This window comes from Rhinolophus sinicus, linkage group LG03 (assembly GCF_036562045.2).
Source record: "Rhinolophus sinicus isolate RSC01 linkage group LG03, ASM3656204v1, whole genome shotgun sequence".
NCBI lineage: Eukaryota > Metazoa > Chordata > Mammalia > Chiroptera > Rhinolophidae > Rhinolophus > Rhinolophus sinicus.
The window spans coordinates 1,965,278-1,991,251 of NC_133753.1; the positions used below are offsets into that span (position 1 = coordinate 1,965,278).

The following is a 25,974-nucleotide window of genomic DNA, read 5'->3' on the forward strand; positions in this document are numbered from 1 at the left end:
TACAACCGCAAGGTGAGGCCTGACATAGGTGACTTGGAACGCTGCTCCAGTGCAGTTATGCTCTGAAGACGCCTCAGTGCCTCCCAGAGGCAGGCTTCTCCAATGGAGCATCAGGATTAAAATGAAACAAGGACAGATGTTGCGATCAGATGCGTTGTCAGTGATGAGTCCTCACGGCACGTCTGATGGCCACCCCTGGGTTCTCCTTTTTTGAGTCAATATGATCAATTGAAAAACCAATGTCCATAAACAGCACCCAACACACAGAGGGGGAAAGAGACTCAATTTTATTTTACTTTTTAATTCGGAAAACAGGAGCATTAAATTTTATCACAGATGTTTTCTGGGAAAAGCAGTATAAAATACGTCACTGAGTAACCTTTCTTATGTAATTATTTCAAAGTCCACGAAAATACTTTAGTTGAATATGGCTGTGACAGAGTCATCTTAAAACAACCTAATACATTCTTTTTTAAAAATTTTTAAAAATTTTAAGTGTGTTTTCCCAGGACCCATCAGCTCCAAGTCAAGTCATTGTTTTCAATCTAGTTGTGGAGGGCGCAGCTCACAGTGGCCCATGTGGGGATCCACCAGCAACCTTGTTGCTAGGAGCACCGCTCTCTAACCAACTGCTCTAACCAACTGAGCTAACCGCTGCCCCCTAAACAACCTAATACATTCTTAACTGGGCTACAAATGTTAGGGTCAAAATAATCTTGCTTACAATTTATTTGCATTTATTTGTGACTTAAAGGAACACTTGCTACAATCATTTCATTGTAAATGTTGAAGGATCCAAGAAAGAGGAAAATAGCACTGTCATTTCTCGGTAATTCACAGAGAGCATCTAAGAACCTGCAACAGTCAACACCATGAGTCAGTGAAACTTTCTGGCATGAAATTGTGACTCCAAAAGGATGACATACAGGTTACTGAGATTTCGACTACACTTAGGTCCTGAGTTGCTAAAACTCCTCTGCAAATCCCCGGGGTCTAATTCCGTAATTGATGTGAAGCCAAGACAACATAGAACCATTTGGGACTCTGGACCCTGGACCTCACAGGTGCTGCAGCCCGGGGCCTCGGCCACCCTCCCGTCACTGAGAGGGCAGGACACAGCTACTCCGACATCCCTCTGGGCCCAGGACGCTCACTGTGGGGCACTGCTCCTTCTAGAGACAATCGTCAAAGGAAGCTTCACTATTTTTTTTTTTTACAATTTTTATCTTATGAGTCAAAGAACCACTTAACGCTTTCCTTTGTCTGAATATAGAACATATGTGCTTTGAAAGTCACCCTTTAAAAAGCATCCTTGGAGATAGCGTCTCTGTAGCCTCAGAGCTGAGGGGCTCTGGTGGGGATAAGAGCCTCAAGACTGTATGGCACACGTCACCTCGGTCACTGTGCTCCGAGACAAGGGACCTGCCCAAGGCCCAGCACACTGTTGGAAGGAGGCAGCTGGCCGACGGAAAGCCATGGTCCCGGGCTCTCAGGCTTTCCTGCTGCAGGGGGCCTGGGCTGTCTGCTTCTGAAGATCTCTAGCTTCTGATTGTTACCTGCCTCCCACCCTTGACCAGAACTCATTTGAGTAAGTTTCTGTTCCTTGAAATCCCAAGGCTTGCCTCTAGGAGCCGAGGATCTCAGCAGGAAAATTCGGAAAGCTGCCAGGAAGGGCTATGGTTGGTAAAATCTCTTGTATGCTGTAAATACTGGTTGTGGGTCCCAAGCCACCAGTTGAAGGCAGAATCCATCTGCTCAGGGATTTGGTAAACTAGCCATCCAAACGCTGGGCCACCAACCTGGGATAACATAATCCCAACATGTCCAGTGTGATTCAGGATGCCCTTGCTTGTGGAAAGGCCCCTTCTTCATAGCACACCCTGCGTGGTTGCTCAGTAGTCAGAGGTCACAAAACACGCGCTTTTCATGTTCTCCCTCTGCCCGCACAAGTAGTGACATGTCACATGTAACGTAACGTAGCTTGAACAGTTTGTCATGATGCAGTGAGCACACGCACACACATCTTTACCACCCACAGTAAAATCTGCTTTCCTGAAAAACAACTTTCCTTTCAAAAGACAATCCACTTGTCTTTTGCTGTTACTATGGAAAGTCACCATCACATTCTCTTACGAATTGAAGTGCAAAAAGAATTAGAGTTGATACCACTGGAACTTGCTGTTTATTCCAACCTCACATTGTCCAGTGAGAAGACGATCTTTAGATGACCTCAAAGGCAGTCGGTGAATTCCATGGGCTGAGAGCAGGAGTTAAAAGCTCGGAAACAGTTCATGTCTCCTGGGCTTGCCCACGCGGAACCCAGGGCCCTGTCTGGGTCACCCCAGCCGGTTACCACTTCTTCCTCATTTCTCTGCGGACGCAGAGTCACACATGCTGGTGGCAGGCTGAGAACCTGTATCTAGCAGCAGCAGTGAAGTGGATGATACAGTGGTATTTCCGTGAAACCATGTTCCACACTCTTTGATGCATGGACTCCTCTCTGGGGACCTTTGTTAACAGAACCTGGGCTAACAGACCACGGAGCGTGCCTGACCCAGGGCACTGTTCTCTGGGAAAGATGGCACTGGGCAGAGTGCGGCCCCTGGGCACAACTGGAGGTTCTCGTGCTCACCCTCTCATCGCACGGCTCCTAACAGCCTCAGTGGGGGTGAAGTGCTGCCTCTGGTTTCTGGAATTTCTCCTTGATCATCTTCAGTGGGAGCCATTTAGAAGCCACAGAAAAAACCCAGTCTTACAACTCTATTGCCTCATTTTGGAACAAGAACTGTTTGTCCGTGGCTTTTGGTGAGTTCCACATATCTGGTCTATCTTCACAGGACACGCTACTGACGTGGCCTGGCCGCTAAGGGAGGTGTCCCTCGTGCGGGCTGACCCCCCCATGCACACAGCTCCAGCATGCAGTACGAAGGGCCTCAGCATTTCATAACCACGGATTCTACTTCAACTAATGCTGATTTTAAAAGAATTTAAACAGAGGGACATGACCCAATAGAAAGCTGTTCGGGGAAACTTTGGAAACTGAGGCTCTACCTTGCTGCAGCAAATGCAGGTGCCTCTGCTGTCACCTGCGGTCTCTGACAGGAGCCACACTTGCTTCACACCTGTATGTGCGAGCGGCCCCAGGGCAGCTGCATTTCATCAGGCCTCAGCTAATTCACGCTCAGTGGTCACGTGAGGTCCTGGTAACACTGCAGGCAGCTTCCAAATCATTCTCACCCATGGAGTCAAATTTTTCAGGTGAAGTTTTATTAATATTTTTATATTGGTCATTTGCAAATTGGTATCACTCAAAAACAAAACAACCGGCACATGGTGGTTGGGTTTTATTTAACATTACTTCCGTGACCAAGAGCCAGCTTGGCACCCAGTAGGGCAGAGCCACGTGGCCCACGGTGCACCAGGATCCACGTTCTCCCAGCCCACCCTGCAATGACATAAGCCAGGGGACCCCCATAAAGGCGAGGGGCTCAGGTCACTTACAGGTTTTTAGATCCCTCAGAAAATGCATTCCTAGACCAGCCCTTCTCATGGAAGCTTGGTTAACGGCGGGTGGGTCAGGGCGGGTTCTAATCGCTGGTCTTCTTCTGTTTCAGTCTCAGCTTGCTCCACATCCTCTCCAGGGCCACTTTTCCCATGAAGAAGGTGATGGCAAAATTACGCTTGTACCAGTCTCTACGGAGGAACGGATCAGCACATGGAACACTCTGCTGGTAACAGTAACGGGCAACTGGCAGCCAGGGCTTGGAGGTGAGTGGCAGGTCCCTGATTCCTCCCCCACCTCCTCCCTGTCTCCTCCTTCCTCTGCCCTCAGTAAAGCTAAACTGTCCAGAAAAGCCCTCCTGGCCTCCACCTGGCTTTTCACCAGGCAGAGAGGAAGGCCCGGTGCACCCGAGACCCTCTTCCCACTCCTGGAGGCTACCACAACCCTCCTTTGGTTTTTGCTAGAAGACTTCAAAAGAGCCCTCAGCCTGGGGCGTCCCTGCAGTCCAGTGTGGAGGCACAACTGTTGAGTGATGGGGGCGGGAGCATGCTGGTTGTTTGGTGCTGGCACCTTATCTGCACAAGAAGCATGCGACAAAAATACTCCACCCTGAGAAGCTAATTCCTCACAAGGGCTGACATCATAAAGCTCCACGCCTTCTTTTTCTAGATGATCTATTTGTGTCTCTAGAGAGAGAATGCCACAGCTTCTTATACAAGCACTGGGATGGAGTTCAGTCACAGGCTTGCTGGCCTGAGTGACTTACAGAACATGCTGAAACTTGCAAATTCACCCAGCAGCTGACCGGGCAAAGCTTGTCAAGTTCCACCGCGGAACACACACGCCAGACTCTCAGTGCTAAGCCCTTGGAAGCTGAGATCCAAGTGCAGTGCTTTTCAGCAAATGAGCTAATACATGAACATGGAACTTCTATCCGAGCTTTACTGGCTCTCAGTACAGAAGGAAGGAGAATGACCGAGGGCTTGAAAGAAGCAACAGCCAGAGGTAAAAATGCTCGTTTTCTGGAGCCTTTGCAAGGCTAGACAGAAACCCCTTTCCAAATGAGAATGATCTTTACATTTCTATCCACTTAAGTGATGCTATAAATAGGAAGCAGTGCCCTGAACAAATAAGAAAGGCCTCCAGAAAAAAAATGAAAGTATCCCATCCAGATTAAGGTTCTTCTGTTAAGGAGAAGACCGATTCCACTCCACCCAGACAACTGGATGTGACAAAGTGGAAGGGAAAAGGCAAACTAAGCTTTTCCTGTTTCCAGAGGGAAAGCAGGACAGGATGGGGTGAGGGGCACAGAGGGGCGCTGAGGCCCCACTCCTGCCTGAGCTTGGGTGGGTGAGGCTGGTTCACTGCCTCTGAGTGCCACACAGCGTACCCAGCATGACACATGGTGGGTGCCAATGCCATGACCCCACCAGAAACCAAAGGTCCACAAAAATATGATTAACACTGGCTTGACTCAACAGCCCACTAACTCAGAGTGACACATGGCAGCACCAGCATTCTGTTACCCTCTGGGGTCCATCCAGCCTCGGCCATTGCCACCAAGCTCTAGCTCCTGCCTCACCTGCTGGGTCCGACATCATCACTGTCACATGGAAAAGCAAATCTCAAATATCACATTCTATCATTTCACCTGGAGATACATACCAGGATCGTTCAAACTTTTTTTAAAAAACACCATCATTGCATCTGATACAATGAATAACTTACCAAGACAACCTAATCTACAGTCACTTTTCCGTTTCCTCTGTCAAAAATGCCTTTGTACAGGTGGTTTGTCTGAATCAGGATCCAAACAAGGTCTACACATTGCAAGAAGGTCTCTCTTCATCTGTAATAGTTTCCCGTATATATATTTTTTAAAAATTCCAGTTCCTTGTTGAAACTGGATCACTTGTTCTACAGACTTTCCAACATTCGGGATTGTATCCTCAGGCCATCATTTTAAACATGGGCTCCCATGGACCCCTCGCCGCCCACACGCACCCTTTGCCCTTTCCCTGTAAACTGTCGTTAGATTGGCGGTGCTGACCACACACAGTCCTACTGTGTGGTGAGAGCGCCTCCCAGGCGCTGCTCCGCGCTTCCGCCTCCACGTCAGGCCCAATGGCAGCCGCCCCACCTTGTGCGGTGTGAAGACACAGGCCGGTCAGCTGCGGCCGGCCTGGTGCATCCACCGTAAGGTCCCCTTCAGCTTTCCTGCCAAGACCCATGGCTCATAGGGAAGGGACGTCCTCCCACTCCCTCAGGCCTGCACTGGCTGTCATCTACAGCGACCAGCGCCCCTTCACGTGGGCACCCAGAAGTGCAGTCAGGACAGCGGAGGCAGGGCAGGAGGGCACTCTTTGGAGTCTCCTTCATTTGCCAATTCTCAGAATAACGAGTGGCTGCCCAGCAAACCAGAGGTGACGACAAGCCTGTCAGGATCGTTATGATGGCAAAGACATTCATGTACCTCATGCATTTTCGTCCACTGCGGTCATTTTCTTTGTGTGGCGGACATGACTTAGTCCCTGGCCCACGGAACCCTCCACTGGCTCCCAGGCTGCCTTCACAGGACACTGCTGGCCGCCGAGCCTCCCTGCTCTCAGACACGCGACGTCAGCTCATCCTGTGCTGTTCCTCCCCAACCACAATTCTCCAAGGAGCCCAGTTCAGTGGGAGGTGCTCTCTGGAACCCACTGTCCAAGCATTATGGGTGCCACCTGCTCTGGGGCTGCCACACAAATAACTTGAGGCTGCCAATCTTATTGAAAAGTGCAAATACTAAGTTTACAGCAACCTCTACCTTTCATGTGAACACGGATGTCATTAAATTCAGGTAAGAAAATAATCCTACCCAATAAGGATGTGATATTCAAATTTTGAGGTGAAAAGAAAACACCTACCTGTTATAATGCATGTGCTTCTGAAAATTTTTACTTAAAAATTCCTTGTAAAAGTCAGCCATTTCTTCTGCGTTCAATGTTGCTTTTTGGCCTGAAAATAAATTTCAACTTAAACATTAATACTTAAGGGAAAGGAATTCACAAACAACTATTGAGCTAAGAAACAAGTTTAGCGAGTCTGCAGGATACAGGATCAATATACACGTCAACTGTATTTCTATACACCAGCAATAAACAATCTGAAAATGAAATTTAAAAAAAAATTCCATGTATAATAACATCAAAGAGAATAAAAGACTTAGGAATAAAGAAGAGAGGAAGTGGAAGACTTGTACACTGAAAACTACAAAACGTAGTTGAAAGAAAGGAAAGAAAACCTACAAGGGGAAGATGCGCCATGTTCCTGGTTCTGACCCGTCTGCTAGCCACACTCCCGCCCCACATCAGAGTGCCAGCTCCTCACGGCCCCTGGCCTGTCGCCTGGGGCACCGCCGCTGCAGGTGTGTGGCAGATGTTTGTAAATACCTCAGATGAATGAATGAATGGACGTCAAGTGGGACAAGAAAGGGACAACTAGCTGCCCCGAGGAGGGAACCCCAGGGAAGGTGTGGAAGGGTGAACAGGATCCCTCAGGGCAGAGAAAGGGGATAAAGTCGTCACAGGCCAGGAGGCAGCAGATGTGGCCGATCAGAGGGCGGGAGGGGGGGCTAGAGCGAGGTGAGGGCACCGAGGAAGGAAGCCCCGGCTTCAGGCCACGAGAGTATCAGCGCCTCTGGGCAGCGCGCAGGGTTTGGGGCAGTCATGCGGGGGGCTGTGTGCACCCCAGTAAGCTTCCTGGCCCCCATCTCCAGCCTCAGCACAGCGTGAGGAACTGAAGGGCAAGGTGTCCTCCCAGCACAGCGCTAAGCGGCTCCACTTGGACGGTGCTGCGGCTTCTCTCCTGTCGAGAACGTGGGGCACAGCAGCGCACCTCACAAGCCGCTCTGAGACGATGTGAGGTCTAGCCAGCGCGGTGGCTGGCACGCGGCCTGGCACAGAAGCGCCCACTTGCTAACACTGCCGGCAGAAGAGCAGAAGCCCCAGAGTTATCATAAGGACAGGCCGTGCCATCGGCAGCTCCTGGTCCAGCTTTGGGTCTTCCCCCCACGCCCCCAGGCCGACGCTGGGCATAAGGCGGAAGCACCCAGAGCGTGGCCTCCCTCCCACGCTGCCCGAGCCTCCTGAGTGAGTAAAGACATCCAGGCAGACCACTCTAACTCCTTACACAGTGCTGGCCGCCGGCGGGAGTTTCAGAAGCGCCAGCTAACTTAAAGGCCCTTGGAACCCAACTCTCCCGGTCAGAAGCTAGGCCCCTCCACTCACTGGGCAGTTTTGCTGAAATGACTTGCCCTCATCTGTAAATGTCTTTGTGCCATTGGTCACTGTGGGAAATAAAACAGATGGCATGGGAGACGGACTAATCACAGCACCCAGCACCCAGCAGGACATGAACTTGTGAGCTGTGACTCCACGCCTGTGCGTTAGCCCAATGCAGACCTGGCTTCGGATTTTCCGTCTGAACAGTGTTCTGACCGCAGACATCATTTCACAAACAGTACGGAATGTTACTGAGGCACACAGCGACACTGAGAGAAAACGATTACGGGTATTTTGTCCAGGAGAAAGGCCAGCACGGAAGGCAGAGGGAAGGGAACACAGTGCGGCGTCTCTGGCATATCTAGTGGACGGCATGGGGACCAAGACATGAAAGAGGGGAGCTGGGCAGGGAGGGGGCGCAGCTGTCACCCTATAACAGAGCGTTGGGAGGGGGTGGGCTAAAACGTAAGCCGGTGGCAACTGTCAGATTTGGGTTTGGCGGAGCAGCATAAATGGACAGACTCACAGAGGGGCTGACAGACTACGCCTGAGGCCCAAGCAGGCCGCCACCTGCACTGCAAATAGCGCTTTATCGGGACACATCCCCTCCCAGACATTCCTATTTTCTGTGGCTGCTTTCACACCACAACAGCAGAGCTGAGCTGGTCAAACAGGGACCCTGAGGACCCACAAGGACTAAAGTACTTACCATGTAGCCCTGTACAGAAAGAGCTAGCTGACCCGATTTACAGGCTGGAGACCAAAGAACCAATTAGGAAGTTACTGTAACAGACAAGAATGAACAGGGCTGAACTAACGCCATGTTTAAAGGGCAGCACAGCTGAGCGGTGTTTCATGCAGGAGACATGACGGTGGGAGAGAGCCCCTAAGGGTGATGCCCCAGGCTCATGGGAGCCATGAACTGAGGTCAGGAAAACAGCCAGAGGAGCTGGTGTGGGAGAGCGGTGGCAGGAGCCATGGGACCCTGGGACACAAGTCCAAAGGTCAAGGGAGGTCGTCAATCAGAATGACTAGAAACACCGAAGCCTCACTTCACCCAAAAGAGAGGAGGGAGCAGGGGGAAGGCAGATGATGTGCCATTAAGCACACCCTCAGAGCACCTGTGGCAAAGGGACCGTGATGAGCGCGCCCTCAGAGCACCTGTGGCAAAGGGGCCGTGATGAGCGCGCCCTCAGAGCACCTGTGGCAACATCCTTTCTTTTTATGGCCTCATGTAGCTAGTTACTCAAACAAAAACATGTTAGCAGAAAAAGAACAAATGAACTAACCTGTCTCAGCTCTTAGTCCCAGGCCTTTCGCTTGTAGTCTTGAATGAATAAATTCCTCTTTTTCCTGAAAGAAGATACCTATCAGACAAGTCTCTCCGCCCTCCCGTTCCTGCCTGATTAGGCCACAGCTCTCACTGCTCTGCGGAAGTCTGGGTGTGGGCTTCCTGAGAAGGGCCCTCTCAAAGCCTGTTTCAAACCATTTGAATTCAGTTAAAAGTTTCATGCTTGAAATAGGATTTGAAAAGAGATGGGTACTAAACTTTGGGAGGCACTGTTTGTTTATAAATGCCCAGAATAAGATAAATACACTCCATTTGACTTAGCCTGCGCAAATGGATGAACACAGAACGTAAATGCTTTTCTTCTCGATTAGAATATTTATACTTCTTTCTCATATAATTTATTTATGAGTGTGCTGTTAAGAATTCTAAACCCTCGGAAAGAATGACAACACGTCACAGAGAGCCCCATTTCCACAAACACACACTCTTCTATACACATACAACACACAGCTCTGGCTCTGGCTCTATATGCCCTTCACTTCCAGGAAAGTCTCAAGATTTGTGATTCTATGAATGATCAATTTTAAAGTTATACACATAGTACATAGGAGGTTGGACAAAGAAGTTCGCGAACTCATCCTAGAAAAAGTGCTCCATCCCTCACTGCTGAATATCACTACGGTCACCTTTGAAGTTCTCCCCTTGGGAAGCTGTGCACCGACGCCAGCGCCTAGTCCACCCTTCAAAGCAGTTTTGGAACTTTTTCTGGAATGGCCATCAAAGCTGTCGTTGTATTACCCTTGATGTCCTGAATGTCATCAAAATGTCTTCCTTTCAATATTTCCTTTATCTTCAGGTAAAGAAAGAAGGCACTGGGGGCCAGATCAGGTGAGTAGGGAGGGTGTGCCAATACAGTTATTTGTTTACTGGCTAAAAACTCCCGCACAGACAGTGCTGTGAGCTGGTGTTTTCTCGTGACGCAAGAGCCATGAATTGTTGGCAAAAAATTCAGGCCATTTTCATCTAACTTTTTCACGCAGCCTTTTCAGCACTTCCAAATAGTAAACTTGGTTACCTGTTTGTCCAGTTGGTAAAAATTCATAATGAATAATCCCTCTGATAACAAAAAAGGTTAGCAACATCGTTGCAACAAGTTTGCAAACTTAATTGTCACACCGCATACATGCACATGTATGGGGAGGGGAGGGATGGATGAGATACCACCAAACACAGGAAGTTGTCCATAGGTTCTTGGACTTTGGTGAAAGGATGTATACATAACTAAACCAACGTTACCATCAGCTAATTGACAGAAATAAGAGTTAAGTTCCTGCGGCATCTCACTCATCAGTGTTACAAGGAAAAGACACTGAACAAAACCTGCTGTAACTGAAAGGCAAAGCAAATGCTAAGGCTAAGCACCCCCAGGTGGCCAACGGTATCATTCCTCATTCGGATCGGAACAGAAAGTTACCTTACGAAAAGTCAAGTTCTGGTTTGCCCAGAACTGCTGGTTCCATTCTTGTGTTTCTTGTCTTAATTCTCTCAGCTTTTGCTCTGATGGTGATTCGTCTTCAGGGATGTAAAAGTGAACAGGTCGAAGGTTTGAGTATTTATCTGGGGGTCCTATCCAGTCGTGGCAAGATTTCCGTGGAGGGCAGAATCTTGAGACCTTCAACAAAACGCATGGGGTTAACATACAACTAAACGAATCTCCAGTGTTAAAAATGAACAGTCCAGATTTATGAGAGGCCCTCCTCGTTAGCACCCTCTTTGGAAGACTCTGTGCCAGCAACGTCCAGGTCAAAAGAACTGTAATAAACACTATTGACATTACCAGGCTACCTAACACATTCAACGCTGCTGCTGGGGCAATTCGACACCCTAATGCAAAACAAGAATCCCTATTTTGCACCATGTACAAAAATTAACTCAAAATGGATCAAAGACCTGAATCTAAAACTATAAAATTTCTAAAATACAGTAGAAAATTGTACGACCTTAGGTTAGGCAAATATTTCTTTAATACAAAACCAAAAACACAATCCATAAAACAGAAAATAGATGAATGTGAGTTCACCAAAATTAAAACCATCTGATCTCCCACAGACACTATTAAGAAAGTGAAAAGACAGTCGTAGCCTGGGAGAAACTACATGCAAATCTGGAGAAGGACGTGTTTCCAGACTATATAGATTTCTCAAAGCTCGATAAGAAAACAGACAATCCAATTGAAAAATGGGCAAAATATCTAAATAAAAGTTTCTCCAAAGATATACAGATGCAAATAAGCACATAAATACATGCTCAACATCATTAGTCATTTGGGAAATGCAAATCAAAACCACAGTGAGATACCACCACACACCTACTCATATGGCTGAAAACACAAAACAGAAATATCTGACAATACCAAGTGCTGTCAAGGACGTGAAACAATCGAGCTCTTATACATGGCCCATGGAAATGCAGAATGCTACAGCCACTTTGGAAAAAAGGTTGGCAGTCATTACAAAATGAAACATTTTATAGGTTACTTAGCCAAGACGAACCAATATGTATGTTCACACAAAAACCTGCATGTAACTGTTTAAAGTGGCTTTGTTTTTATACCACCGAAGTCTGGAAACAGCCCAAATGTTCTCCCACCGGTGACTGGAAAACCAAAGTATGGTGCATCCACACTGATACTACTCAGCCATAGGGACTACAGATAACACGGATGGACCGCAAATGCATCATGGTAATCAAAAAGCCACACTCAAGCGTATGCATGGCTGTTTGTAAGACCCGGTGGGAAAGGCAGGTGCTGGGCGGGCTACAAAGGAATTCTCTGGGGTGATGAAAATGCGCTCTGTCTTGAACTGTGGTGTGGGCAAGTTTGTCAGGAGTGAATTTTACTGAATGTAAATTGGACTTCAATAAACCTGATATTAAATTTAGAAGATCAATTGAGTAATCAAAAGACCAGGTTTCCATTTGCCTTTTAAAGTATCGATGTCACCAAAACTCACGGAGGAAAAATACAGTTCAAGTCTCTTATACTTATTTTTTAAAAAGCAAGCTCTACTGAACGTGACCTCCACCTCCAAGAACGGGAGTTCCTCCCACGAGCCCTCCCTCCCAGAACAAGTACAACACTGCCCAGGACCAGACAGGGTGGGCCACTGATTCATGCCATGCCACACGATGGAACGCAAAACAACACACAGAGCAGAGAGCCAGGGACCAACAGGACAGACCACGTGATTCCACTGCTGGAGAAAATAACCAGGTCAACAGTTGCCGGGGTGAGGGGGCTGGAGTGACAGCCTCGATCTTACTGGGGCAGGGACTGCAAAGATTTATACATTTGTCAAAATTCATTAGAAGTACACGTAACATGGGTGGATTCATTTTACTACAAATGAAGTACAGCTCGATAGTCAATTAAAATCCACTTCACCTTCAAAAAGCTGGGTTTATATGAACGTTTGGTGGAGACACCCACCAAAGTTGAACGAGATACGGCAATTCTTGATGAAGTATCATCAGAAAGTTCAGGAGTTCTGGGCCAGCAGAAGTCACTGCCCTCAAGTGTCTTTACGTAACTGCTAGCCCATGACAGGTTTCTCAGAACCATGCCTTCCTTCCACGTGGTGGGAGAACAGGGAGGCATTGGGGCAGGTGGGCAGGTCAGAGCTGCAGGGGAAGTGGGGAGCCAGGCTGACCGACTGCAGAAACGGACGGCAGGGAGAGGGGGAGAAGTCTAGACACAGCTGTCACCTGCATGGCCTCCGCTGCTGCAGGTTGCAGATGACACAGTTCACACCCCTCTGGACTACTGCACCCCGCTGACTAGTTCAGTATGACTATTTCATTCTTGCAGAATCAAACACCTTTGTTGTTGTTTTTTGAAGGGGAACAGGACTTTATTGGGGAACAGTGTGTACTTCCAGGACTTTTTTCCAAGTCAAGTTGTTGTCCTTTCAATCTTAGTTGTGGAGGGTGCCGTTCAGCCTCAAGTTGTTGTCCTTTCAGTCTTAGTTGTGGAGGGCGCAGCCCACCATCCCTTGCGGGAACCAAACCAGCAACCTTGTAACTGAGCCATCCGGGAGCTCTGCGGGAGCTCAGCTCAAGGTGCCGTGTTCAATTTTTAGTTGCACAGGGCGCTGCCCTCCATCCCTTGTGGGACTCGAGGAGTTGAACTGGCAACCTTGTGGTTGAGAGCCCACTGGCCCATGTGGGAATCGAACCGGCAGCCTTCGGAGTTAGGAGCATGGAGCTCCAACCGCCTGAGCCACCGGGCCGGCCCCAAACACCTTTGTATTGAATCATCTTTACTTTTGTCTGTACTTCTAAAGTGCCTCTCAGTGTCATTGGGAAGTCAAGTTGGGCTGGAAGAGGCACAGCCAAAGTGGAAAGTTCCAGATGAGAGGCCAGCAACTTGCACAAAAGGGATTGAAGTCTTCCTTCCTGCGTGAAAATGATAGGGCCCCGCTGGCAGACAGGTAGACATCCCGTCTGCTACTTAAGACCTGAAACTGCTACTCATGAAATCTACTGATTTCTAACTAGACTGACGTAAGAATCCTTTTTCGGAAGTAAAGGCAGGACCGTAATCCACAGACCTTTAACATTTTATCCGTCCTTCTATTCTAAGAATAATATCCGATCACCACATCTTCCTGTTTGTTTGCTTGTTAACAAAAGCACTTTTAAGAATCCTTCTTTCCTGCAAATATTTCTGGACTTCTCCCCACAGCCTCTGCATCTGTGATATTTAGATATTCTTTGAAACTGAAGGTGCGTCACACAAAGAAGCCAGTGGGTGCAGAGCCGCTGCGGACCTTCCGAACAAGATAAGGCTCCGTCCCTCCTCCCAGCAGAACAGCCCTTCCAGGTGCCAGCTCTGCCAGCAGCAAGGGACAAGGGCAGGTTCCATCCTCAATATGCACGTTTACCCGTGACCACGTTCTGGAGCCGTGCCCGTTTTCTCTTCTGACAGGTTCCCTACCAGAACAGGAGCCAGACCAACAATTCATGGCTTTTTCGAGCTACCCACACATCACAAAGCAAGCTCAGAGAGGCGCCGGGGGCTCGGCTCTTTTCCACGTCTTAGTTCCTGCTGACATAAACCGCTTTCCGGGTGAGTTCTGTAAACCAACCCCACCCATCACCCTCAGTTCCCATTAAAATGGCAGAGACCTTCTCTCAGCGGCGGCAGACACAGCTCCTCCGCACTCACTATAAACGTGCACTGTCACTGTTCACCCAAGAAATGCCATGCTAAAAAGGGAGGAGAAGGGACTTGCGGGAGGGAAAAGTCCTTCTGCAAAAGGAAGAGTCCCTTTGAGATGCGAATAATCACCGACAGGTATGTTTCTTAGAGCAGACACAGCTAATGCTTAGACAGGGGGTGGCGGGGAGGCGTCCGGGGCAGGCAGACTTGCAGGCGGGAAGACATGCTAGAACCCAACAGGCCGTGGGCAAGCAGCCTGACAGTTCTCCCCTGTTCATGCGAGGACCATGCCTGTTCCTACTCGTCCGACTGAGCTTTCATTACTGTGTCTGGTGGGAGCTAACCCCCTTTCTTCTCGTTAACTGCAAACTGCCAGACAGGGCAGCCCCACACTGAGTCCAGCTCTGCGGCCCAGCCTGGCTCCCATCCCTTCTGCTTTCCCACAGGCTCCTGAGCTTGCCCAGCACACTCCTCCCGGGGGCCTCTCCTTCTACAAGCCAGGATTTGTAGCAGGAGACCTTTCCCCAGCGCCCCCCCTTCCCAGAAGTGCCTGTACATAACACAAAGCTCTTCTCTGAGTTAAGGTTTCTTACTGCCAGCTGCTGGGGAAACTGACAGGCAATGATGAGAGAAACAAAAGTTGGAGAGATTTAGTGTTTGTGCTGGTGTCTCCAGGCCTACAGTCCTGACTCCTCTGAGATGAGAACCGAAAGCCTTTACCTCCTGGAGGGCTGGGGTCCCCAGCCTCCCATTCATCAGAACCAAGCTGGCTTTATACCAGGAGTGCAAGGTTGGTTCAACATCAGAAAATCAGTCCCCATGGAGGAACACACCACCAAGGAGGCAGCTGTCTCAAAAAAGTCAAATATGATGGGGCAGCCAGACGGCTCAGTTGGTTAGAGCGCGAGCTCTCAACAAAGTTGCTGGTTCAATTCCCGCATGGGATGGTGGGCTGTGCCCCCTGCAACTAAAGATTGAAAACGGCGACTAGACTTGGAGCTGAGCTGCGCCCCCCACAACTAGATTGAAGGACAATGACTTGGAGCTGATGGGCCCTGGAGAAACACACTGTTCCCCAATAAAAATTTAAAAAAAAGTTAAATACGAGTGTGTTCAAGGCTCTGTCTAGAATGCAGTTGTCAATGTGCAGGAAACACACAGGCCAGGGAACATGTTAAATTACACCTTGGGAATACAATCAGTAAAATCCAGACAGTGGGAATTTCTAAAGGGCACATCCATTCCCCCGACCCCAAATAAACTGCTTTAAAAAAAAAGGAAGAGAATGGAGTCAAAACATACAGATTAAAAGAGAAATAATGTGTAGACCTTCTTTGGATCCTGATAAAACAAACTGTAAAAGAAAACGTTGATGACCTTTCTAAGACAATGGAAGCAATCTAAACATTGGACAGTTGTTGGAATTAAGAAATTATAATATTTTAGGTATGACAATGGTATTATGTTTACATACCTTTTTAAAGTCCTTACCTTTCTAAGATACCTACTGAAATATTTACAGATGGAATACAATGTCTGATATTTGCCAGAAAGTTATCTGGGAAGAGAAACGGGATGAGAGTAAAGGTGAAATACACAGCCATGAGTAGGTAACTGTAGAAGCCGGCTGTTAGATACACAGCAATTCTTTATACTATTCTATGTTCTATCTTTGTACGTTTTAAATTTACCATAAGTAACGATAAGTTAATGTAATTCTCCCCAGTAACAGAATAAAGGGAAAACACGTACTCATTTTACTAGATGAAGAAAAGGCATTTGGTGACATTAGAGCACTGGGGAAACTTCCGCATCAGGCCTCAATCTGCTGCGTAACACCAACTAAGTCACTTTACCTCTCTGGGTTCTGATGTCCTCATCTTTATAATTGATAATGGAGTTAAAAACGGCTTTTAAAGTCCTTCTGCCCCAGCTTTAATTTCTTACTTATTGTAAGCAAGCCTTTTAAACACTAGGAACATCCATGTTACCTCTCAATCCTATGACTAGTCCTCTTACCAGCTTCTCATTTATCTTGAGTTTCAACTTCCTCCTTATTATGTTTAGTTTGACTCTACAGTTGGGGGTTTGAAGAGCATTCTCCTAAATAAAAATGTACGCAAAATATGAGATCAGTAGCTCCATTATTTGTTATTTGTAAATACTACCTATCCATGCTGAGGGCCTGTTTCTTTGATTCAAGAATTACTAAAAGAAAAATTTTAATTCATTACCCTCTGGATGTAGTGCCTGTAACATGTATATTCCTTATATACAAGCATTATGCGCTTGAGAAAATCATTCAATCTTCCTGTGCCTAAGTTTTCTCCTCTATAAAATGGGGACAATAAAGGCACGGACTTCATAGAATTCAGAGGATCAAATAAGTGAACATGTGAACAGCACTTAGAACAGTGTGTGTAAGTGCTCAATAAATGTTAACTATTATCATAAATGTTAGTGAAATTCAGGACAAGCAAATAGTAATGCGTATAATGTAATCAGCGGTTCTCTAACTTACTAGATTCGCCCTTAACCTCCTGATGTTACACCTCAATAAACCTAGGAGGGGAAAAAAAAAAAAGACAAACCAAGAAAATAAATAAATAAATATCCTGGCGCCCAGGCAGCATTCCAGCGCAATCACATCAGAATCCCAGGGCTGGGCCCCCGGGTTTTTAAAAGTCTTCCAGATGATTCAAAATGTGCAGACACGTTTGAAAACCAATGATGTAAACCACATAATTACGGAATAAGCAGGTAAGAAGTAGCAAGAGAACACTGAACTTCAGTGCTGAGTTTTTAAGTTGGGTTTGGAAGGAAAGTGGTCCCTAATTCTATGTTCTATAATATTTTTCTATTAAAAATTGGTGCCCAGTGATCAGAGAAGGGAATAAACTGTGTAGGTCCTGAAAGCAGGTCTCCCTCAGGTGGAGGGCAAAGAATTAATGAAAAATATACAGGATGAATGAACTAGACATCCAGGATTAAAATATATCTGTTTCGATAAGAGAAAACAAAAGGTTTACAACCTGTCCCTTTTAAGAAGAGCTAATATTTAAGATCAGAGTTGGAAAGACAATCATCTCTCTGTGCTGCAGGAATGTAATTACCTGGAGAACAAGCCCTGGCTCAGGAAGTACAAAGATGGGGCCCCACACAGAGTAAACACAGAGTGCCCTGAGGTAAGAGCTGTCCTTTTACATCCATGTAGTATCTAGAATAATGGGGCACACATCCTGAAAAAACAACACAAGTCACAATGCTAGAAAACTGGGCAAGGTCTGGCTCCACTCTTCGCAGCATCACAATCATCACCTCCACAGGTGCGGCAGGCAGGGCAACAGGTGTGCGGCACTGGCTTCCTCGCCCGGGGACCACAGAAGGCTCTTCTTCACCACCAGACCCACGCACGGTAAGACTGAAGTCATTTGCCCTCCCAGAGCATTTTCACATAGCTGTTCAGTATCTTTCTGCCCAAAGGCTGAGGTGTGGATAGGTTTCTATGCTCTAGGAATATAGGTGGGAGCTGCCACGACTGTACCAGGGAACTGAGCTGAAGGCCCAGCATTGGGGGGACCAGGTGCCCTGGAAACTTCTTGTCTAAACTAAGTCAGACAGAACTTCAAAGCCACATTTGTAAACCAATGTTCATAACAACAGACCAAAAGAAATGAAAGTGTACAGGCAGGTGCATTTTGGAATTCTTCATTGGCTGCTTTTTTATCCTTCTTTATTGTTTAACCCAGGCTTTCCAGCCTCCCTCTTTAGCCTGTTAGCAAATCTAGTGTTAGTATTTGCATGCTCTGTTTAAGTACTTTATCAGCAGCCCATTCCACACACACATTTTCATGTCACAGTTGGAATAAAGGCCTACGACGCACTTAAACAAAACATCCTTCCCCAAAAAGGTACCACTTATAAAGACTGCTTGCCACTCTTTGCTGCTAAATCATTGTGTCCTTTAACACTAAATCTTTGTGGCTCTTTAGCCAGTAACACGCACATACGCACACACCGTTTCCCAAGAAGTGCATTCATCCTGAAGTTCTACAAAATACGGTGACAAACTTTGCCATCGCTTGAAGAAAAGCACTAATAACCTTAACGAAGCCAAAACACAGACAAAAACAAACAGAAAAATACAGGCTGAGCACAGCAAGAGCTCTTTAAACGGAGGAATTAATTATCCTCGGGAAGAAACAAGGTGCTACTAGCTGACTCTGCTGTGTTAGCACCAATTCTGTCCGCAGCGCCCGGCGCGGCGGCAGCTCCCCAGTCGCATGAGACCCAGGCGGTCGAGACAGGACACTCGGGGGGCTCCACGGCCAGGAGCGCGTCCCCACGGCCAGGAGCGCGTCCCCACGGCCAGGAGCGCGTCCCCACGCCCCACCGCCTGTCCGTCAGGCCGCGCGGGCGCGGGCCCTGCTCCCGGGGAGCCCAGCTGACGCAGGTGTGCGGGGCGCAGGCGTCTGAAGGACGCGGCCCGCACTGCGCCCTTGCGGACCCCTCTCGGCCCGGCCTCTCCGGGACCCCGCTCACCCGGCTGGGCGCCGCCTCCCCGCACTCAGCGCCGCGCTCGGGGGCGAGCTGACGGCCGCGGCCAGTGACGGCGCGGCAGAGAGGAGGGACGAGCGTCCCCCGCACGGTCCGCCCGGGCGCCATGGCCCACGTCCCCGCGCTCCCGCGGCGCACGGCAGAGTCGCGACGGCGCACGGGGCTGCCTTACGGCCGGTCGCAAAGCCAGCGGCCGGGGAGCGACGGGCCGACCGTGCGCTCCCCTCGCGTGGGACGGGCGGCAGGACGGCGCGGCGGGTGCCGGCGCTCGCTCCTTGGCCGCGGCATCCCAGCTGCTGCGCACGGCGGCCAGCGGCGGGCTGGACGCGGGTCGGGGGCGGCGCGGACGCCTGGGACATTTTTCCAGGGCGGCGGCCGGTCGGCCCGGGGCGGGGCTGCGGAGCCGGCGACCTCGGGAGCCGCGGAGTCGCGCGGCGTCGGCGGCGGGCGCGCGATGGCGCGGGCGGCACAGGTGAGCGCGGCGCGGCGCGGGCCTCCTCCCGCCGCGGGGGCGTACGGCCGCCGCCATCGCGCGGACCCCGGCCCCGGCGCCCCGTGCCCACGCTGGCCGCGCGGGACCCGGCGCTGCTCCGGCCCCCGGGTCCGACGCGGGCCAGGCGGGGCCGGGCCTCCGGGCGGGTCGGTCTCCCCCCCCATCCTGGGTTCCCCCTCCTCCCTCCGGCTACCCCGGCCCGGCCGAGCGCGGCCGCCCCCTCCCCCCGCGGGCCATTGTGAGGTCAGGGCCGGCGGGCGCGTTGGGGGCCGGGAGAGACGCCCGCAGCGGCCGCTGTGGCCAGTAGCTGCCGCCGCCACCGTCGGCCCCTTCACCGGCTGCCGTGTTCAGACCTAGCCGGGAGGGGTGAGAGAGATGCAGCTTGGGGCCCAGCTCCGGTACCGCACCCCGTGAAGGGCTGACCTTCCACCTCGCCACCTCACCTACGGGAAGCCAAGACCGAATCAGCTTAGACCTCTTCTGGGTAAAGTGATGGGAGGCAAAGGCGAGCAGGGGAGGGAAAACGTGAGGCCGCCTGCAGTTCGTTCCCTCCAGAGGCGTGTTCCTGGCTCGGACACCCACAAGGGGTTGATTCCATCTGTTTCATAGAAATCCAAGAATATGAAAAAAAATGCATTAAGTTTCCTAATGGGAAACTAGTGAATGAGTTATTCATAGTTGTCACATTTTGTGGGGTGTACTTGGCGGGGGGTGGGGAGCATAAAAGGGTCTAGGGAGGTACTAGGCCCCCAAAGCCCAAGCTGTCAGCGGAACCCCAGTCCCCTTTCCTTCCCTGTGGAATTTTATGCCTCTGCAGGGAAGACTTGTGAGGTACTAAAAAGGTGGGCGGAGAAACAAGGTAGCTTTGTACAGGTGCATAAAGGCTGGAGAGAAATGTAGAAGTGAGGACTTCCGGGGTGTCTTGAGAACCCCAGGTGGTGTGTTTCACTTAGGGTCTGTGGAGAGGAGCTCTTGGGCAAGGTGGGGTGCTCAGAGAGTACCGTTAATCTTTGGAGGCTAGAAGAGCTGCTGGCTCATGTTGTTACATAGAGGGGCCCTGCTGGTGCCAGCAAACCGGCTTTTGGTGTTAAGAGCTACTTATGCCCTTTCCAACTTCGTGCCATGCGTGTGAAGGTACACCTGCTCCCTTTTACAGTTGAAGAAACTTGACATTCCCTGGGCCCATAGCTTCCACTCACTGGACGCTGCAATCACCCCCGTCTGTTCTTAATCACTGTGGTGTTTAGGTTATTTTCAGGAGCGGGAGTTGATTAGTCACTTCTTTCTGTACTTGAGTATGACTTCAGTGGACTGTAGTAATGACAAGCCCTTCTTCTTGAATATATCTTTTCAAAATGAGAATTTGAGAATAAATTAATATACGGTTACCATCCTGCAGACTGTGGTGTAATGTTACCATTCTTGTCCTCTCTTAGTGCTTGTGAAACGGAACACAACCAAAGTATGGATATGGGAAACCAACATCCTTCCATTCGCAGGCTTCAGGAAATCCAGAAGGAAGTGAAGAGTATAGAACAGCAAGTCATTGGCTTCAGTGGTCTGTCAGATGACAAGAATTACAAGAACCTGGAGAGGATGCTAACGAAACAGCTTTTTGAAATCGACTCTGTAGACACGGAAGGGAAAGGAGATATTCAGCAGGCCAGGAAGAGGGCCGCCCAGGAGACCGAGCGTCTGCTCAAGGAGCTGGAACAGAACGCCAACCACCCGCACCGGCTGGAGATCCAGAGCATTTTCACAGAAGCCCAGTCGCTGGTGAAGGAGAAGATCGTGCCATTTTACAGTGGCGGCAACTGCGTGCCTGTTGAGTGTGAAGAAGGCATCCAGGATATCATTCTGAGGCTGACGCACGTGAAAACGGGAGGCAAGATCTCCCTGCGGAAAGCACGGTATCACACTTTAACCAAAATCTGTGCCGTGCAAGAGATTGTCGAGGACTGCATGAAAAGGCAGCCGTCCCTGCCGCTGTCCGAGGACGTGCATCCTTCCGTAGCTAAGATTAACTCCGTGATGTGTGAGGTGAACAAGGCCAGGGGCACCCTCATCACATTGCTCATGGGCGTGACCAGCAATGAGACGTGCAGGCACTTATCATGTGTGCTCTCGGGGCTGACCGCCGACCTGGACGCGTTAGACGTGTGCGGGCATCCCGAGATCCGGAATTACCGAAGGGAGGTTGTGGAAGACATCAACAAATTACTGAAGTATTTGGATTTAGAAGAGGAAGCTGACAGGACCCACGCGTTTGACCTAGGACAGAATCATTCCATTTTAAAAATAGAAAAGGTCCTCCAGAGAATGAGAGAAATAAAAACCGAACTCCTTCAAGCCCAGAATCCTTCTGAACTGTACCTGAGCGCCAAAACAGAATTGCAGGGTTTGATTGGACAGCTGGACGAGGTGAGTCTTGAAAAGAACCCCTGCATCCGGGAAGCCAGGAGGAGAGCCGTGATTGAAGTACAGACCCTCATCACTTACATTGACCTGAAGGAAGCCCTGGAGAAAAGAAAGCTGATCGTGTGTGAGGAGCACCCGTCACACAAAGCCGTCTGGGCCGTCCTGGGACACTTGTCCGAGATCCAGGAGGACGTCCTCTCATTTGACGGAAACCGAGCTGATAAGAACTACATCCGGCTGGAAGAGCTGCTCACCAAGCAGCTGCTGGCCCTGGACGCAGTGGACCCGCAGGGGGAGGAGAAGTGCAAGGCCGCCAGGAGGCAGGCGGTGCGGCTGGCGCAGAACATCCTCAGCTACCTGGACCTCAAGTCCGACGAGTGGGAGTACTGAGGCCAAGGGGCTCCGGGGCTCCCGCCGCACTTGCTGTCCCGCACGTCACACACACGTCCATGTATTTACAGAGCTTTCCGTTCTCTGAGCCTCCCTGTGATTTATACGTGCATATTTCAATCTCAGTATTTATGATTTAAGCAAATTATATTCGGTATCTCTGCTGCTTTTGATATCGCAAAACAAATATCATTACAGCACATTAACTTTTCCATTGGATCGTTATCTGTATGTTGTGTGGTTTTTTAAAAATCAAAATGGAATAAGGGCAGCTTTTGTAATTTTTAACTGGGTTGTACAAGCATTAAAATGCAGATATTTCAGAATCTAGCACTAGACAGCCTTGCATACTAGTAGAACAATCATGAGAAGGGAACGGTGTTGGTTAAGTTGGAGGAGAGCCCAAGCGCAGAGCAGTACTGTTTTATTATGCTGAATAAAGCAGGAGGACTTTGTCCTTTGTGAAGCCTGATCGGTCCCACCCAATTTATAGGTGGGGTTGGGTTTTCTCCTTTTGGATGGTCTGTTCTTTCATAAACTTTTTGTTTGAAAAACAATGTATTCCCCCCCCCCCCATACTCTGCATTGAGAGAGAGGAATCTTACTTTTGTGATGTAAGAAAATTATGAAAATTGATAGCAAAGAAACCTGTGAGACTGTTGGAAAAGGGATAAAACACCAGCTAATGCCTCCAGGTTGTTTTGTAAAATCTGAACTTGCAGTTTTGCTTAGGAAGATGGGAGCATTAAATGAAGTTAATGGACCTTTAGGGAAAAAAAAGGGAAACAACCCAGACCTGTGGGAGGATCGTGGGACCTGGAGCTCAGTTGTCAATGTGAGGAGATGCAAAACCAAGCAGACGTGTGAGTGTAAGGCTGATGAGCCTGGCGGGGCTGCACACTGGGCAGACGTGGTAAACATATTCAGTGCCACTGGACAATGCATGGGAGCGGGAACGGTCACAGCCCTCCCCGCGGGACCAAATCTTTACAGCTTGTCTGAGGAAGTCAGCCATCGGCTACTGGCATCTTGAACTTGGCACAAGGGGACCAAGTAGTAAAAGCTGCTGTGAGCACCAGCTGTGTTCCCCTGCTGACGTCACTAGCCCGGGGTGTTTCCCTAGTGCCAGAGCCAGTAGGGTCTGTCGGGGCACGGGGTTTTTTCTGCGAAAGGGTATCCATATTTCTGTATACTTTCTGAGGACCCAATTTTACGGTTGCCTGTTAATGTGAACAAAAATTAGAGTTGTGACATGCCTTGACAATGAGTTGGTCCCAGCATTACAACTACCAGACTGCTCTTTCTCTAGTCACCTTTCACAAGTAATGGTCCAGCACATCTCTTGAACTCTATAGTAATCTATTACCATCTTTCTGAGATACTCATTTGGTAACTTTATGTAAACAGCTAGAAAAAAGATAGATAAAGGAATAGCCCTAAATACACACAAGATGGTAAAAGTGTAACCCTAGACAAGTTTCCCTTTGTCTCAGTATTGCCCAGTAATGAGAAGCCTGTGATACGGCCTCCCTACTAGAAACGTACATTGAATAGTAGGGTCAAAGGGCAGCGAGTCCCTCCCAACGCACACCCAGCTCCTGGCAACTGAGGGGTCAGTGCAAGTTTTACTTCAGGATTGCTATTCTGTAGCATAACTTTGGGGTCCTCAGAAAATCAAAGACTAAATGCAGGTGGTGTCTGGTTCCAGCACCCGAAGTCCAGGCTTTACTCCGTGCACCTCAGATGCCTGTGCTTCATTGTGAATTTCAGGTCTGAAAGTTAACCCTCAGCATTTCCTTTCAAAGTATCCATTGTTCTTTGAAAACAGCTCTAAGGCTGTGTTCATTTCATGTTCCAGAGCTTTGAGCAGCGTGTGTATATACAGGATGCTGAACGTGGCCATGGTCATTTTGGATTGCTCACTTGGGTTATTCTGACATCAAAACCATCAAATCAACCTTGACTGCCTGGTGAGACGGTGTTTCCTGTGTTCAGGCTGTTCCAGCTCTTGTAGCTGCTTAATCTGAAATGAGCCCCAGTGACACTGGATTTAGCTCTTCTTGTCCCTCGTCCAGGGCGGTCTGTGTTAATGTGGGCTGCCGCGTGTAATGTTTAGATGAGGCTCAGCACATCGTATTGTATTTTTATGATCTGACATGAAGAGAATCTGTAATGGAAGCAAAAGCTACCCCTAAGAATGTCTGGCCTTGGGTCTGCATTAAACGGTGTGGTCCATGTTCGCGCAAAAACTGCTGGGAACGTTTGTTTTCTTTACCTGCAGTCAGCACCGCTTCAGACACACTGCATCCAGACAGACTGAAGTCAACCTGTAATGAAGGAATCACGAAAATACATGGAATCAGTATGTCCACTAAGTACAGTTCAATGCTTTCTTTTCCTTAAATGGCTTGGTGTATTTGATATGATGTAGTATATTTGAGAAGTTGAACCAGTTTTTCTCGTTTGTTTTATTTTGCCAATTTGTATCTGGTTTTTCAGGGTCTGAGCTTATCCTGTACATAATTTTTCTAAGCAAAGGTTTTCAGCTTTTAACTCATCTGGTACTTAGGAGAAGAACAGGAGAAATACTGGCCGTTGATTTTGATGTATAATACAGGTGTGGCATTCCAGTGTGTTGGTTCCTGCCTATTTATTTACTGTATGATTCTTGTAATAGTATATCTTAAATATTCAGTATGATTTTGAGATATACATAGTAGTTGACCCTTAATTATGAATGAAATAAAAAAGAAAAAAGCCTTAGCTTGTCTTTGCAGTGGAGGGTGTGAATCTTGAGGTGTGAGCTCTTTTCTTAGGTTTTCACCTTGACTACCTGACGACTTGGCTAAGGAATGACATTACACATTGGCCACACACACTGAGGGTGGGCTCCATAGCTCCAGTTGGTGGCAGTTGTCTAAGGAGGTGGCAACACAGCACAGGCCAGGGGCTAGTCTTCCGTGAAGGGTTAACTTCCTATTTAAACAACCCAGGAATGTGGGGGCCAGAGAAGGGCTGCCGCCACCCCGCAGGATGTGGCCTCAGGCCCTGCCTCTCCAGGAAGGTGCCCCCACTCTCCATGAGGAGATGAGTATGCCTGAGTCTTTCCAGAGTTTCTGCAATGCTCCACCCCCAGCGCTCCCTGCCCTTGAGGACGGGTCACCTTCACTGTGGGCATTTGCCTCTGTCTTTTGAAAACCCATCACCACAGCAGTCAGTGGTTTTTTTCCTAGCCTTTTCCTGCGTCGACTTTTCTGTGGCCTCTCCTGCCTGCTGCTGTCTTCTAGGTGATCAAATAGAGAGGTAGAAGCAGCCTCCTGAGCCAGGCACGTACATAGGCCCAGAACTGAAAAGCAAGTTGGACAGGTTAAAAGGAATCCTTTCCACAGACGAACTTGGATCACTTACGGGCAGTAAAAACAATGTAACCAAGCACCTAAGTGCACGTAGTGCTGTAGTGCTGTGCTAAGAGCACCCATCACATGTGTCTCCCCTAAGAAAACAGCCTGGGCGAGGCTCCAAGGGACACGAACCCGCTGCCCCAACCTGACGTCATGAGAGCAGGGCGGGTGCCAAGGCCAGTGGGGACCACAGGCCAAGGAGGGGCTCGGGGCTGGAAGGCTGGTTAGAAAGGGACAGACACCCCAGAGGGCTGGGCAGCAGTGCCATGCAGGGACTAAGGGACAGTGGCCTGACAGGCTTGGCTTCTGCTTCTGGAATGTGGAAGTGCCAGCTGGAGTGCAGGCTAGGCCCAGATCCGGGCCCTGAGGACGGGGCTGGGGTTACCCAGGCTAGTGGTATGTCTGCTGGTCTTACAGCTGCTGCTGCTGTACTTGCAAC

General features: G+C 49.1%; 2 protein-coding genes across 8 annotated transcripts; one reads left to right on the forward strand and one right to left on the reverse strand.

Moving 5' to 3' along the window:
• Positions 1-269: 269 nt before the first annotated feature.
• COA8 (cytochrome c oxidase assembly factor 8) lies at positions 270-18,986 on the reverse strand. Of its 6 annotated transcripts, none has more exons than XR_012494491.1 (6): positions 18,819-18,986; positions 10,530-10,727; positions 9,054-9,117; positions 6,409-6,499; positions 3,502-3,728; positions 270-2,710 (listed from the first exon to the last, which is right to left on the reverse strand). XR_012494491.1 is itself a non-coding variant. In XM_074326870.1 (5 exons), the coding sequence occupies exons 1-5, from the start codon at positions 18,939-18,941 to the stop codon at positions 3,617-3,619; spliced, it is 585 nt and encodes a 194-aa protein (XP_074182971.1). In that variant the 5' UTR covers positions 18,942-18,986; the 3' UTR covers positions 3,246-3,616. The 6 variants fall into 6 exon arrangements, 3 of the variants coding, with proteins under 3 accessions (XP_074182971.1, XP_074182970.1, XP_019602805.2); XR_012494492.1 differs by having other exon boundaries at positions 3,502-3,693; positions 18,819-18,984; XR_012494493.1 differs by lacking the exon at positions 270-2,710 and adding an exon at positions 8,474-8,547 and having other exon boundaries at positions 3,246-3,693; positions 18,819-18,985.
• Positions 18,974-24,901, forward strand: BAG5 (BAG cochaperone 5). 2 transcript variants are annotated; one of them, XM_074326864.1, is made up of 2 exons: positions 18,974-19,305; positions 20,763-24,901. In XM_074326864.1, exon 2 carries the CDS (start codon positions 20,791-20,793, stop codon positions 22,132-22,134), a length of 1,344 nt encoding a protein of 447 aa, XP_074182965.1. In that variant the 5' UTR covers positions 18,974-19,305; positions 20,763-20,790; the 3' UTR covers positions 22,135-24,901. The 2 variants fall into 2 exon arrangements, with proteins under 2 accessions (XP_074182965.1, XP_019602804.2); XM_019747245.2 differs by lacking the exon at positions 18,974-19,305 and adding an exon at positions 19,520-19,810.
• The last annotated feature ends 1,073 nt before the right edge of the window (positions 24,902-25,974 follow it).